Source organism: Corylus avellana, chromosome 4, assembly GCF_965113065.1.
Source record: "Corylus avellana chromosome 4, dhCorAvel1.hap1.2, whole genome shotgun sequence".
Classification (NCBI taxonomy): domain Eukaryota; kingdom Viridiplantae; phylum Streptophyta; class Magnoliopsida; order Fagales; family Betulaceae; genus Corylus; species Corylus avellana.
The window spans coordinates 20,431,103-20,447,245 of NC_142493.1; the positions used below are offsets into that span (position 1 = coordinate 20,431,103).

Sequence of the window (16,143 nt, forward strand, 5' to 3'; positions counted from 1 at the left end):
TGTTTATGAAATAAGGGCACATGTATGGAGGAGAGTATTTTTTGGCCCCAAGATAAGCAATGATGAGAGGAGTTCGGTACTGATACTCGGATGGAGGTGAAACCATTGGAAGAGGCTATGCAAGAAGGTAGTATTCCATTAACATGACCGTTGAGTGCACCAAGAAATAGTTAATTGACGGTCGGGCATGGCTGATGCCACAGTTCAGTGTCATGGTCACAAGGACCTGCAACCCTCGTACATAGAGGTAATAGTGTACATGGGCCTTAATATGAAAAAATGATAATATAATTTCATCGATGATATACTATGATTTACAATGATGAATTACTATGATGATTTATGACGATGATTTATTACTAGATGTAATAGTATGTATATATTACGAGAGATGCAACCGTACATACATGTATTATTATGGCTGGTTGTATATTTATTTGTGAAAATAATTTTCAAAACTGATAACAAAGAGTAAAACTATTTACGGTTGTGGATTTTACTTGCTAGCCCCCTTTGGGCTCATTCAGTTTTATTTCTTGTTTTTAGGTATAAATGACGCTAAAATAGGAGGCCGGAATGGGAGCAAGAATAATTATTAACTTTCATAGTCTTTTCATATCAATTATTGTAATAATATGAAATTCCGCAACTGAAATTTTATATTTTCTAATTTCGCTTGTAATAAAATATCTTAAAGAATATTTTATACATTTATCGTATTCTTTAAAAAAAAAAAATCAAGTACTCTGATATACCTTATAAATCTTTGCAAAAAAAACTTTTATTGTAAAAGAAGAAAAGTGACAAACTCAACCTTAACGGGCTGGGGATGTTATGAACCGCACTTTGTTTCAGTTAAAAAACAGGGAAAAAAAAAAAAAAGAACCCATTGAAGCATCTTCTTCATCAAATTTCGACCATAATAGTCGATGTCAGCTAGAATCGTTGATATCCAAATTTTTCCCAAAGTCTCCGAAGTCTCAATTCTAGCCATAATAGCTCCTGCCAACGAAAAAGACTTTGAAGTTGAAGTTCTGGCGATAGTCGTTGATGCCAACCAGAGTTGTCGAAGTCTAAGTTTCGGTCATAGCAGCCGTTCAAATTCAGGTCATAGTAACCATTGTTCAATGCTTTGATGTTCAAGATTAATGCTTACTAAGAGACCGTTCATCTTACGGGGGAATGATAAGGATAAAAAAAATTTATGATTGATGTTGATTTATATTCCCTAAATTAAATAATTTTTTAATTGAAAATTTTCGAGATAAATGCAAAATTTTCGGGATAATTCATAGGTCCCTAGGGTAGGCCAAAATAACATTTTACTCCCTGAACTCATTTTTCGTTAAATGACTTAACGGAAACCGTTACATTGCCATATCACACCCAATAAAAATAAGACACATGTTCCTTTTTATTTGTTCTTTTTAAAAAATGACAAATAAGCTTTTCCACGTCATTTTGAAGCTCCAACACACACTTCACGTCAAATTAAATAAACCTAATCCCTCTATATCCCCTATACCGTAGTCGTCTTTATCTTTCCCTACGATTCTTGCCGTCATCTTCATCTTCCCCAACGATTCTTGCCGTTGTATTCATCTTCATCTTCATGCCGTTGTCTTCATCTTTCAAAAAAAAAAAAAAATGACACAGAGAGAAAGGAATAGATTGTTTTCGTTGCCCAGAAACAATTTTTGAAGATGTTTCAATGCCTAAAAACAAATCTGAATTTTCATAGAAAGATTGTCCAAAAATGCACTAATCCAAGAACGCAGATGCTTAAAAATTTCATAGTAACTCACAAATCGAAGATCACACATATCAGAAGATGAAGACGACGACAAGAATCGTTGGGGAAGATGAAGACGACGGTGGCACAAGGGATATGGAGGGATTATGTTTATTTAATTTGACGTGGAGTGTGTGTTGGAGTCTCAAAATGACATGAAAAAACTTATTTGTCATTTTTTAAAAGTATAAATAAAAAAGAACACTTGTCTTATTTTTATTGGGTGTGATGTGGCAATGTAACGGTTTCCGTTAAGTCATTTAACAGAAAATGAGTTCAGAGAGTAAAATGTTATTTTGTCCTACCTTAAGGATCTATAAATTATTTTTTAAATCACAGGGAGTGATTTATAAATTATGTCAACCATAAGGACCAATTTTGCATTTATCCCAAAATTTTCAAATCACATGTGATGCTTTATAAATAAAGTTTTATACTCAAATCAAATATCAAAGAAAGATGAAGCCTATAAAATTTTAACGTACCCCGAACCACCTTAATTTTTGTTCTTGAAGATGATTTCTACGTCACATATTTTCATTTGCTTCGGTTTGGGTCCAGATATGTATTTACAAAAGGCTCGTCTTTTTCTTGTCTCTCCAACCCATGTCTAGTTGTAAAAAAAATAATAATAATAATCTATTCGGTGAGATATGTGAGTTTCCTCTTTATTAAATTCCAACCATAATAGTTGATTCCAACCAGGATTGTTGGAAGTCACAATTTTAGCCATAGAAACCAATGTTGGCCAAAAAGACTTTGAAGTCAAAGTCTTGGCCAGATCCGCTCTAATTTGGGAGAAATTAAATTTTTTTTAATTGTTAATCATAGCATTTTATTTTAAATTTAATGATCTATAAAATTATTTAAATCTCGATAAAATAAAAGCCAACATTTAATGCCTCGGTTATACAAAAGCAGCTGACTTTTTATAAACGGATCCGAATCCCCTCTAATTGGGGAGAAATTGGAGATTCTCCAATTATTAATCGTGGCCCTTCATTTTAAATCTAATGATCTATAAAATTATTTAAACATCGATAAAACAAAAGTCAACATTTAATGCCTCGATTATACAAAAGCAACTGGCATTTTATAGACGAATCCGAATCCCCTCCAATTGGGGAGAATTTGGAGATTCTCTAATTGTTAATCGTGGCCCTTCATTTTAAATCCAATGGTTTATAAAATCATTTAAACTTTGGTAAAACAAAAGTCAACATTTAATGCTTCAGTACATTTTATAGACCATTGAATTTAAAATGAAAGTCACGATTAATAATCAAAGAATCTCCAATTTCTCATTGGAGGGGATCTCAATCCTTTATAGACCATTAAATTTAAAATGAATGGTCACAATTAACAATTGGAGAATCTCCAATTGTTAATTGTGACCATTCATTATCTCCAATTTTTCTTCAATTAGAGGAGATCTCAATTCGTCCCATCCATAGTTTTCCATGCCAATTAGAGTTGCCAAAGTCAAATTTTCGGTCATAGCAGCCGTGCCGTTCCAATTCAAACCGTAGTAGCCATTTTTTATCCTTTCACGTTTAAGATCAACACTCACTAATCATTTTTAGTATAGCTTAAAAATTATAACTTAAATTTAGACTCTTGTTATATTTTCAGCATATCTCCTATTATTTCTTTTGCAACACAAACTGCAATTGGAAAAATGATCAAATTCATTTTTCATTTTTTCAACTATTTTCGGATAATAAAATGATAAATCAACTATTAAATTTGTGTTGAACACATGAGAGTCTATAAATCTAATAATTAATTTATTAAATTTGCAAAAAATAAATAATCAAAAAATAATTAAAAGAATAATGTGTAACATGCCTTTTATATATATATATATATATATATATAAAAGATTAAAATGTAATTTCTAGACACTAGCATTTCTCGCTCAACCTATAATTAAGTGAAATACAATAGTTAAAATATGATAAATACGAAACCAACGTGCAATTAGAATTTTCAATTTAGGGTGGTAATCCTAATCGACTTTGTGTTGGTTTTCAAATGAGTTATCACGTTTGGTAGACGAAATTGTAATTTATTTAAAAATAAGAATTGATATTACTGAAAAAAAAAAGAGTTAAAATAAAATGATCTTTTAGTTTACAAACAAACATAATTCTCTTGTATAATTGAATCAAAATTTATAAAATAATAATAAAAAAAAAAAAAAAAAAAAACCCAAAATTTTCGAAACATCATGCGGGCGATCGGCCACCTACGAGGCAACAACCCCGAAGGGGCACCAGGTGATAGAGCGACCACCCGATGTCGTTTGAGGGTGGCCTAATGTTTCAAATCTTCCTTGAATCTCTTTTCGTTTTTTCTTTAAAAAAAAAAAAATTAAGTTTGCAGAAAAAGAATTTTTTTTTTTTTTTAAAAAAAAAAAACCCATTTTGCTCCTCGTGGGATAAATTCATCAGTCTTTGGCATATGCCCAACGCAAAAACTTCATCAATTTCTGAGCACACTTTTTACAGATTTGGCGGTGGAGACCTTACTTCAAATTGATGCTGCAATTATGTATTGAACTGAAAACCCATTCATAACCCCCCCTATCATTAAATCAAAAAGAAAATCCACATCTATTTCAAAAGCAAGGAAAACAAAGATTTGGATGTTCTAGAGCTCTAAATGTAATGGCAATTGGAGGCGGATTTGTGAATAAGATTCAGATGGGAAAGGGGAAAGAAACTTAGGGCAGGAACTAAGGGAAGTTACCTGAACACCAAAGATTCGATCCCCGAGAACCCACCAAGCACAAAACCCGTACTATGATGCCATTTTTTGAATTTGATGTATAGGGCCGGAAAGGCAGGGCACCCTGTAGAAAACCTACAGGTTTTTCAGAGCCAATTGTTTTGTGTTGCTCTCCCCTATTTGCCCGGGCCCTTGCTTACTTGTGTGTAAGCTCCATTATTTCATAGATTAGAAACCCTAACCCTAACAAACACTGGAATTTCGCTGAAAAGAAGAAGAGGTGCGACGCAGGGTGGCGCTGTCTAAACCCTAGGTAAGTCGCGCGGATTATTTATAGAGCAGCCAACTGAGAAGACTGCTCATCGCACGTGCTTTAAGGCGACACGCGTCCTTCAAGTAATTTCTTGATCTATTGTTGCGACTTGTGAGTGATTTTTTTTTTTTTTTTTGAAAAATTATGAAACTTTTCTGTAATAATAATCGGTGTAGTGTTTTTACTCTATTGGACATCGTTAATTTATATAAAAGTACAATGATTTCAGATATTCCTGAATGAATAATGTTTGTGCCATTGTATGTAAACATATGGCACAAACATAAATTGATACTTTTTGATTTGTTTAACTGATTTTGAGCTAGTTTATATGGGTTTCACACCTTGCAATCACATTTATGTATGCAGTGTTTTAGATGAATTTGTAATTTGACCCATAGTGCACTTGTTTTTGTCGGTTGTAAAGCAATGTATAAAGTTCCCACCTTTTTTTCGTAGGAAAACCTTTATTTTGTATGTTCTTTCCGGAAGATGGTGTGAGGAAGTAGAAGGGGCATGACTCCAGGGGTGTAAAACAGTTGCCCTAAGCGATTTTTTCTTGTTTAGGTTCGGCTCGTTTAAATTTTAAGCGAGCTTGAGTCGAGCTTAAGGACGAGCCAAAAAAATTGAGTTCGAGCTCATAATAAGTCAAGCTGGCTCTTATATTTAATTTAATTTTTTTTAATTATAAATTTAAACTTAAAGTACTCTTAAACGGTTCAAGAAGCTAGCTTGTATATGAGTATTTGCTTAGCTTAACTAGACAAGTATAGAGCCTGAATCAATGCAACAAAGCACTTGGTTTTGAATAAAGATGATATGCATTTATTTTATAATAAAATGATGCTATATATATATATATGAACAATTACTAATTCAAACCTTATATGAGTTACTCACCAGCGGCAAAACAACCACAATTAACTCATCCGGTATTGGCTTCAATTTATAAACAAATATCACCTAATAGGACATCTAAGCTTTACATTTGAATTTGTAAGTAAATAACATAAGTTTGAATTACAGCAAAAGACTAACAACATGCCTAACAACAAGTGTCCGTATACTTGATCAACTTGGTTAGCTGTTGTCATTTGAATTTATTTTAACCGTAACTGCAATATCTTTTGATTTGATTTTATCCTCATCTTTAGTTGCCACAATACGTCCATGCAATCTCAATGATGAGGACCACACATTGAGATTGGTCTTGAGTTGAGTAAACCGATGGGAGACCAAAGGGTTTAGTTAAAATATCATAAATCTGATGCTTGCTTGACAAAAATTTCACCATAGGAGTCCTATTGCAACATGATACGAACAAAGTGGTTGTCTATCTCAACATGCTTAGTGTGAGCATGATATACTGGATTTGATGAGAAATTGTTGCCTCAATATTATCACAAAATAAAATGAGTGCCATTGATTTCATTTTATCATCTTTTATTCTCAATAATAATTATTCCCTTTCTTAATGGAATATGCATTCCGTGAACCAAACGAACCTAAGTCTTAATTTTGTGAATATAATATCATCAACATACACTAATGCAAAGATGACAACAAAAGCAGTCTTGAAAGTAAATAATAAAAGTTTGAATTACAACGGACTACTAACATCATGTCTAACAACACGTGAATGCTTAATCAACTTGATTACACTACCAAAAAAAAAAAAAAAACACACACACACACAATTAGTGACGTAACGTTACTAAAATGCGATGTTTTACTGTTCATAAAATAGTGACGTTTGAATCGTATTACTATTCACGTATGAAAGGTGACGTTTGAATAGTAATACCATGTTCAAACGTCTTCAATTTTAAAAATATTGGCGCTTAAAATTTGCGTTTATAATAACCACCTACACCTAAAATTTCGAAATTTCTCCCTCTTTCACCCACACACATAAAAATAATTTTTTTTTTTTTTTTAATTAAAAAAAAACAAGTTGACAACCACCTCTGGGGAGGGGGTGGTTCGCTGGCCACCCGAAATGGCCAACGGGGTGGATGTAGCTAACCCCAAATTTTTTATTTTTGGTTTATTTAATTGAGGTCATCTTTGGAATTTCTTAAAATACATGGGGCAATTTTGAAAATTTTAGACAAAAAATGCACGTGCTCAATTTTCTGTCGAATTGGACGGAAATTGTTAATGGAGTGGTTATATTGCAAATTTTTGATACTTTGTTAGAGTACATTACAAATTTTTAAATATTGAAAGTTAAATTGCAAATGAGGGTAAAGTGTAATTTTTCAAAGAAAAAAAAGAAAAAAAAAAAGAAAAAAGAAAAGATGCGGGCTCAGTGGAAAAGCCCTGCTGGGCCTTTTCCAACGTCTCCCGCCTCTTGATATTCATTGTCCGCTTCTGCTAACTCCCTTGGGACGCTGTTACTCTTCACTCCACTAGCGGACACAGCTCTTCTCCAGAGTCCAGAACCGCCGGGATACTGGTACCTTCCAATTACCCGAGCTTCTTCGATTTTCTTTCTATGTTTCTGCTGAAAAGAACTTTGGAAAAGAAAAGTTTAGCTCCAGGATTTCAATCGAAAGATCAGGTTTACTCCTCCGTTGCGAAATTCAAAATATATTTACTTTCCTGGCATTTCTTGTGCTCAAGAATGGAATTCATTTCTTAACCGTTTGGTTTGGTGGATTAGTTTATTTTCTATCTGTATACGAACATGTTCCCGCTTGAGTTCTGCTTATTTTTCTCGGACCAAGATTTTTCTTTTCAAATTTCTTTGCTAAAAAAGAATTATTTTATTTGTGGGATGATCATCATGTCATTGAGTTTAATATAGGTTGGTTTAGCCAAAAATGTTGTAGTTTAACGGCAACAAGCTTCAGTGATAGACAAATCTTTCTAAAAAAGTGATTAATAGGTTGTTCTGGCTTATTAAATGTGCTAGGGAAGATTTATGAGCCGCAAATCTTTACTAAGCAGAGCATAGTATGAATATGAAAAGGTGCCCCCCCTTCCCCCCACCTCCGGGGCCAATTACATATCCAAAAAAAAAAGTATGAATATGAAGAGCTACAATGCTCATTGAATAGTCCATCATCAGTTAGTATATGATATTGAGAAGCTAAAGTCAAATACTATGATATGAATGTGCTTAATTATGGCCTTGTATTGCAATGAGAAAACTTATCTTCTGATCAAATGAAGAAATTATTGATTTTAGACTAATTGGGTTGTCATAGAGTTGTAGTGCTTTCTAAATTCAAGGTTCTTAAAGAAAAGAAAAAGAACTTTATCTTTTAATAATTAGCAATTAAGAGTAATTTTGAATTTCACTGCAGCTTGTATAATTGAAGTTACGTGTTGTAATCTATATGTGGGTAGACAGCTGCCACATTCACATGTTCAATACATTAATCGCTAATAAAATTTTTGATAAGTAAATTTTATTAGCGAATAATGTACTTATCAAAAATAAAATTATGACATACAAGTGGGTTGAAGCATCTTTTGTTGCTTTAATCATTACTTCCCAATTCTTATATTGTGGGAGAGGTATCACAGAACATCATAGCTGTGGGCTTTGGAAGATTTGAGATGGGGCTTCATTTTTAAATTTGTAAACCATATTTGAGCAGCTTGTGGCCTTCTGTTTTCCTAACTTTTTAGTCAAGGTGCCACCAAATTTTCATTACTTAACCTTGGAATTCACGTATATTGATGATGTAACGATTGGCTTATATTTTTCTTGTCTTCTGTCATATTTGTTTTCTCACGTTGGTAATTAATTGGAAACATGGGTTTTTCAGGTTTGATATTCGTGTTATTTAGGGATGTTCTGTTCATGCAGTAGGCTTGCTGCACATGGCACTGACAGTCTCAGTTGTGCAATCATGTGGCATGGTATAAACTTATATGTTCATCCTTTTTGCCAGATATAGTTTAAATGTAATTTTTTTAATTCTTTTTTTCACTCTATCTCTTCCAAAAAATGTGATTACTAAGTCTTACAGAAAGAGCAGGAGATACAAATGACATTACGTCTTGTTTTGCAAATTAATTATATTAAACTTAAATGCATTAATCACTGTTGCTTATTTGACTTCATCTCCAATATTCCTCAAGTATTTGGTCTCCTCAACACTGATGTTGTTTACAGTCTCAGACTGTTAGCAACCATATTTCTTGAGATATGCATGAAAGTGCAATTCTTTTTGTTGTTTCAGTACTACTAAGTGTTTGGCTTTAGCTCCTCCATTATTCATGCATGGTGGTCAGCTCTTTTCCCACTGTTTCTTTGAAATGTTCAAACCCCAAACCATATCAATTTTGTTACTTATGTGTTTTCTTGTATGTTTTTGAGACAACCATTTGCAACTCATCCAACTCAACTTCATTATCTTGATTACACTTGGCTTATAAAATTCTAAAATCTCATTTATCTTTTCACTGAATTTTGAATTGTAAATTTGACACTTTCAAATGCGCTTAAAGACAAAAGTTTAATTTGCTAGTGCTTCTGTGGAAAAGGATTGAGAGGTGCAATTGTTTTTGAAGCTGAGAGAGGATATCAGACTGCTTTGAGTAGAAAAATGAGGTAATGTACTTCATTATTAATAAGCATGGGACATTATATTTTCGACTCCCTGAAGCATTTTGTCGTTTACTACACCCTTCCTTGTCTCCGGGTGCCTATTATGGGCATTATTTGCAATGGCATCATCTTCTTGCAGGTTTAATAAATCTCTCCTCTCTAAAGTATCAAGATTATGTTCTCGACCAAAGCATGAATTATCGGGAAAATTGTTTGAGGAAGTAGCAAGAATCTCAGGTCGATCAAAAATTCTCAATAAGGTAGATGTTTGTGTATGCATATTGGGAAGTCTCTATTTTTTGACCATCATAATTGTATTTTACGTGCATTTTTCTGAGAAATGGAAGTTTTACTCAATTATTTGCTCATATGAAGCATGCTACTGCTGTTGTTGTTGTTGTTTTTTTTTTTTTTTTTTTTGCTTTGTTTTTTGTTTTTTTTCATTTTTTAATAACTGAAATAGGAAACTGTAGGATCATACTTGCCATATAACTTCAATATGAATGTTTTGTTGTTGAATATACGCTTTCATAAAAATGCAGCTGCTTAGTCTTAGTGCAATGTACTGTCTTTTCCGATGACTAATTTTTGAACAAAAATTGAGATGGAAGACAGTTTAATTAGGATTGTCTGTGACTATGTGTTGATTGTGGGATTCAGCCAAGTCGTAGAGTAGGTTTGGATTAAGTCAGAGATAGTAGTATAGCATCATTACGAAGTAATATTGAGATTATCAATAGAACAATGCATCTCCATGATAATGAGTGGTATGTAGAGTCAATGGACAGAACAACTCTTGTTGTCTTTGGAGTGGTGCTTGAGTGAGTTTTTTAAAAATAGATGTGATTTTTCTAAGTAATGTCTAAACAAGCATACTAATTCACGCTGTGTTAATCCATAACCAAATTTTACTTTTGTTGTCTTTGGCTATATGGGAAGACGTGTTGGAGAAGATTGCTAGAAGGTTGGCCCCTTTGAAACGTTCGTATTTGTCCAAGGGGGCTAGACTCACCCTCATCAAGAGCACCTTATCCAATCTTCCTACCTACTGTTTGTCTCTTTTTCCTATCCCTGCCTTTTTGACGAATCGCATTGAGAAGATTCAACAGGATTTTTTATCGGGTGGGCTCAACGACGAGCCTAAGTTCCACTTGGTCAGTTGGCACGAGGTTTGTTCTCCGAAATCTGAGGGCGGTCTAGGGATTCGGAGTTTGCGGCTTTTTAATCAAGCTCTTTTGGGGAAATGGTTGTGGAGATTTGCTAATGAGGAAGAAGCTTGGTGGAGAAAAATCTTGGTGGCAAAGTATGGGGTGTTTTGGGGCGGTTGGCGCTCTGAAGTTCCTCGCGGTTTGCATGGGGTGGGGTTATGGAAACACATTTGTAGGGGTTGGAGGTTGTTTCACTGTCACTTTAGATTTGATCCTGGCTTGGGGTTGAAAGTCAAATTTTGGGAGGATATTTGGTGCGGTGAGATGTCCCTCAAATATTCTTTTCCCGGTCTATTCAATATTGCTAGCAATAAGGATGCTTCCATTGCGGATATCAGTGAGTGTATAAATGGTATGGTTCATTGGAAAGTTACCTTTACTCGTAGAATTCATGATTGGGAGGAGATGGCCTTAGCCTTTCTATTCTCGCTCTTGTATTCGCTCTCGTTGCGTGGGGAAGGGGAGGACCGGATGTGGTGGATCCCTTCTAGAAAAGGGAAGTTTGAGGTTCGCTCCTTTTATATAAAGCTTATCCTTAAAGAGCCCAACCATTTCTCTTGGAAAAGTATTTGGCGTACCAAGGTTCTTTCGAGAGTGGCGTTTTTTGCTTGGTCGGCCGCCCTTGGGAAATCTCTTACCTTGGATAATGTTTGGAAGAGAGGTATTGTTGTGATTAATCGATGTTGTATGTGTGAATCGGAAGGGGAGTCTGTGGATCATCTCTTTCTTCACTGTGGGGTTGTACACATTTTGTGGGATGTTATCTTCTCTCGTTTCAACATGTGTTAGGTTATGCCTAGAAGCGTCAAGGAGATGTTCGCTAGTTGGTGGTCGGGTGGAAAATCCCGAAGTGCTGTGGTGTGGAAGATGGCTCTCCTGTGTCTTTTATGGTGCTTATGGAAGGAAAGGAACGCTAGATGCTTCGAGGATTTGTTGAGAAACCTTGAGGACCTTGTTCATTTCTTTTTTTGTACATGCTTTTTACTTGGACTGCAGGCTGGCTTGCACCTCTAGTGATCAATTTTTCTAATTTTCTTTTTATGTTCTCTTCTTCTTTCTCCTCACCTTAGTCGCTCTTTTGTATACTTCCTGTGTACTTGGGTTGCGCCCCTCTGCGCTCTTTAATGCATCATTACTTATCAAAAAAATATTCATTGCAGCTGATGTGATCCCCAAAATTATTTGTTTTGGGTCTAATTTATGTCCATTCACCTATGCTTCGAATGTTTATATTGGATTTGATTCAAACAGAGTGTTTACATGCCTTTGAATTACTAGTTAGAAATATTTGTATGAACCTGGGTAGTGAAATGTGTTGAGATATTATTAGCAAGCTGTGATGTATTGTCGATATGCCAAATAAAATTTGATTAAGACTAAGTTACCTGGATCTTATCTCTCAGGTGATATCCATATATCTCATGTCAATTTTCAGTATCTTATCTCAACATATATGCAACTCCTAATGCAGATCATGTAAATTTTCAAAATCATTGTAAATGCAGATATTTTGTCCATTGGCACGACTGCAAATAAGATGTGATATTGTTCATATTTGACATTTCACTGAATATTTGATTAAATAAACTTGGTTATTAGGATATTGTCTCTGCCGTAACATCAATATTATACCTCACATATATAATTTAGTTCTCATTTCATGTGATTGCATCTCCATAGGCACATCAGTTCATCTAATGTTATGTTAATTGTCTGTTTGAATTGCTTTTGCTGATATGCCTCAATGAGCTTTTCCAGTTCATTTGTTTCATGATTCACTCATCGTTTCAGTTTTACCTGGGGGCTTACAAAACTATTTTGGAATGTCTGGGGGTTCTGAAATCATGTTTGGAAAACATGATTTTACTTTGGATTTGGGTAGCACAACTGAAGTCGTTTTTTCGAAACACAACTTCAGCTGAAATCGTGTTTGGAAAGCACCATTTCGGGTGACGTGTTCTTAAAGCACGACTTCATCTGAATATTTTTGAAACTACTACTTTTTAAAATATGTTGGTGAAAAAAACATTTTTTTTTTCCTGGAAAGCTGGTTTTACTTGATTCTTGACTGTATTTATCCGGCTATTTGCCAGGGTATGAAAAATTGGTTTCACATGATATCTTTGTTATGTCTCACATATTTTGATTTCTCATTCCTGTAATTGCACCTCCTAATGTACGTTGTAGCCATCTAGCATTTCTTTTGTTGATTTTGGTTATACAAATGGCTTTTCCTGAATTCTCCCTTTGAGTTTTTCCAGGTTATTGGTTTGATATTTAAGCTGTCATTTATTTCACCTTGAGCATATCCACCTGACCTGGCTGTTGGCTAGGGTTTTTGGCAAATTTATTCCACCCACTATTTCTGGTGATGTTTCACTCTGGCGTTTGTCAATGGGATATATGTCTAACAGTTATGACATGCTCTTTTCCTATGTCCTTAGTTTCTTAATTCCAATATTTATTTTGATTTTCTGGTTTAGCTCATGATGGTCCCCTTTTAGGTGCATGGAAAATAGTTTTGATATTTTAAAAAGAATCTATGAAGAATGTCTAGCAAATTGTTCACTGTGAACTCCTGAGTCCCTCGTACTCTTTGTGACAATGTTCTTGCGAGAGACGTCCAAATCATTGACCATGTCTTAAAACTAATTGTGCATGGTAAGACTGTTAAAGAAATCCCACACCCACAAGGAATGGAATATAAGACTTCTGTTACAGAGCTTCGGGTTATGGATCTGAGGAATCTGAAGGGTCTGTGAAGTCTGGAGAGTCTCTAAGGGTTTTGAGTCTTGAGGCATATGTGTGAAAGGGGTCAGAAAACTAAGGGTTGAGACTAAGGCACCAGAAACAGAGGGCTGAGATTTGAGCTTGAGCTGTCTTGATAGCAAGCATGTGTGACACTTGGGAGCTAGCAGATTCCAGCTGACTGGCACACGGTGGAGCAAGAGTAATAGGTCTGGTTAGGGAAGTGTCATTGGTAGACAAGCGTGAAGCACGCATGCTTGCCACTTGTTATGGAGGATGATCATGAAGGAGCGTGTGGAGGATTTGTTTCTCCTGCATGGGTGACAAGTGTCCAAAGTAGTTTCAAAATAACTGTACACGTGGCTTGTTTCTATAAGAATCTCAGATTGGACTGTCATGTGGAAATGAAGCTCAAGTCTTTCGGATTTTTTTAGTGAGTCCAGAATAGTTTCTGTTATGATTAGGCCTAGTGTATCTTGGGTTGTTAGTAAAGAGTCCAGTATTTTAGGAGTTTGGTGAGGATAAGTCCGTGTATTTAAACATACCATCTGGCTGAAATTATGCCAGTTTGAATTTTGAATTTCAATTGTTTGTTGGAGGCCCGACTCCCTCGAAGTAAGCCAAGTCCATTTCCTTAGAACTATTTTCCTTGTCCAAGTTATAATCCATAAGTAAGTCTGTTACAACTTCTTCATCGAGGGGAAGAAGCACCATTAGGCTATAGCTAAGACATTGAGTCTCTATGGGGAAACAGAATAGCTACTATCTATAGGGAATTATGATGAATCTTGTTTTTGAGTTTGGAACTGTTAAATTTATATGTTTTCATTTGATTGAATTATTTTTTTTAGTGAAGCAATTCTGAATGGGCTTAGTAAAGAATTTGATGACTGTTTGTTTCACCCAGTGTACCTGTAGCTTTCAGAATTCTATAATTGTTTCTCAACTCAACTCTTTATATGCTGCAATTTGTTTTAATGTAGGTATCGGTTCTAATGGATTATGATGGTCTTCATAATTTAGGTGATAACGAGAGACCTAAAAAGCGATCTTGTATGAATCTTAAAGGTGCAAAGGCTGAATTTGATGATTCCTTCGCATGTAAAAGATTTCCATCAATCATTCTTGGTAGTTCTCCCCAGGTTGAATTGTATGATGAGACAGCATGTTGCACTGAATTGAGTAGGGTTTTAGCTACCCAAAATTGTGAAGGATTTCATCCCGATTCCATTGGTGCCAAGTTGGTTCAAGAGAGTCCTAGTGAAACTTGGCCTTCTCTGTCTCCCGCGCTTCCGGGTGTAACACCTTCCTCAGTAAAAGAAGATTCTTATGAGACTTTATCTTCTCAGCCTGTTGCTTTAGAAACTACAGAAAAATCAAATTCGTCAGTCACTGTAGAGGAATCGTCTATCAAAGTGGAGCCTGAATCACCATTAAATGCAGCCCCCATTGAGTTATTTCTTGACAGATCTATCAATTGCATATCTGGACTAAGTAAGAGGCACTGTCGTCAGCTGGAAAATTGTGGTTTCCACACGGTGGGAGCTTATCTAAAAAGCAAAGTCCTTTTAGGTTTTTATATTTAACAAGAAGGCATGTGTTAACATTGTTCTTTTTGTTTCCATGTAGTTGCGGAAATTGCTACATCATTTTCCTCGAACTTATGCTGATTTGCAGAATGCGCAGACTGCAATTGATGATGGACAATACCTGATTTGCATTGGGACAATCTTATCTTCAAGGTAGCTATTCGTTTTTTTCCAAATAATTGAATTGTATTTCTTGTTCATACTTTCTCTTTGGGGAAGTAATTGTATTTCTTGCAAGATGTTCAACTGCTTAGACCTGTTTCAACTTGGTCTTTGAGATATTTTATTCAATGTTGTCATAGGCGCTTCAGTGGCCTACCTTGAAACTTAGGTGGTGTATGGTGTTGGCAAATCGCATTGATCTACTCCATGTGAGCTAAATTGTATACTCGTATACACTCCTAATCAAGGAAATGCCATGATACTTGCATGTAACTCATGCGATGCACATTTTTTTGTTACACCTTTTAAATTTTGATTAATTTTTGTAGAATGTGATTGGCAGTACCTATAGCTAGAATGTGATTATTACATGACACAAACTGAGAAACACTTCGTGGAAGAATTTTCTTCATTAATTTGAATAATACACAAAACGTTAGCTATATACATCTACCCTAGCAGCAGAAAAGGAAAACTAACTAGGTTATTTCAGATCCCATGATATATGGGATATTCTAACAGAATAGGACACTAACCAAATCAGCCTAATTCTAGGAATACAGGCTGTTACGAAATTTCCTAAAATAGCTAACTATACACGTATAGAATACAAGTCATTAAACACGTTTTCCCACACACCCGCTCCAAGTTGGCGAATAGGTATTTTCCATTCCCAGCTTGGATACAATACTCTGAAACACTGAACTACTTAAATCTTTGGTAAGTACATCAGCAAGTTGGCCATGTGTAGACACATAAGGTGTACAAATCAATCTGCTCTCCAACTTTTCTTTGATGAAGTGTCTATCAATTTCAATGTGCTTTGTTCGATCATGCTGTACCGGATTATGTGCTATGCTGATTGCGGACTTATTATCACAATAGAGTCTCATCGAACCATCCCACTTAATCTTCATGTCTTCTAAGATAATCTTCAACCAAAGTAGTTCACATACACCCTGAGCCATTGCTCGGAATTCTGCCTCCGCACTAGACCGAGCCACCACATTCTGTTTCTTACTCCTCCACGTCACAAG

The 16,143-nt window shown here is 35.1% G+C and overlaps 1 protein-coding gene across 5 annotated transcripts in view; it reads left to right on the forward strand.

Moving 5' to 3' along the window:
- The first annotated feature begins 7,188 nt into the window (after positions 1-7,188).
- The window catches only part of LOC132177513 (DEAD/DEAH box RNA helicase family protein), a 61,863-nt gene continuing 52,908 nt past the window's right edge, over positions 7,189-16,143 (forward strand). The window contains exons 1-6 of one of the 5 annotated variants that reach the window (XM_059589871.2): positions 7,189-7,293; positions 8,615-8,708; positions 9,320-9,402; positions 9,539-9,659; positions 14,339-14,893; positions 14,985-15,097. In XM_059589871.2, coding sequence (XP_059445854.2) covers positions 8,670-8,708; positions 9,320-9,402; positions 9,539-9,659; positions 14,339-14,893; positions 14,985-15,097 — 911 coding nt within the window. In that variant the 5' untranslated portion in view covers positions 7,189-7,293; positions 8,615-8,669. Of the gene's footprint in view, positions 7,399-8,614; positions 8,709-9,319; positions 9,403-9,538; positions 9,660-14,338; positions 14,894-14,984; positions 15,098-16,143 lie in introns of those variants that run through there. The other 4 variants (XM_059589868.2, XM_059589870.2, XM_059589869.2 and 1 more) reach the window with 4 other exon arrangements.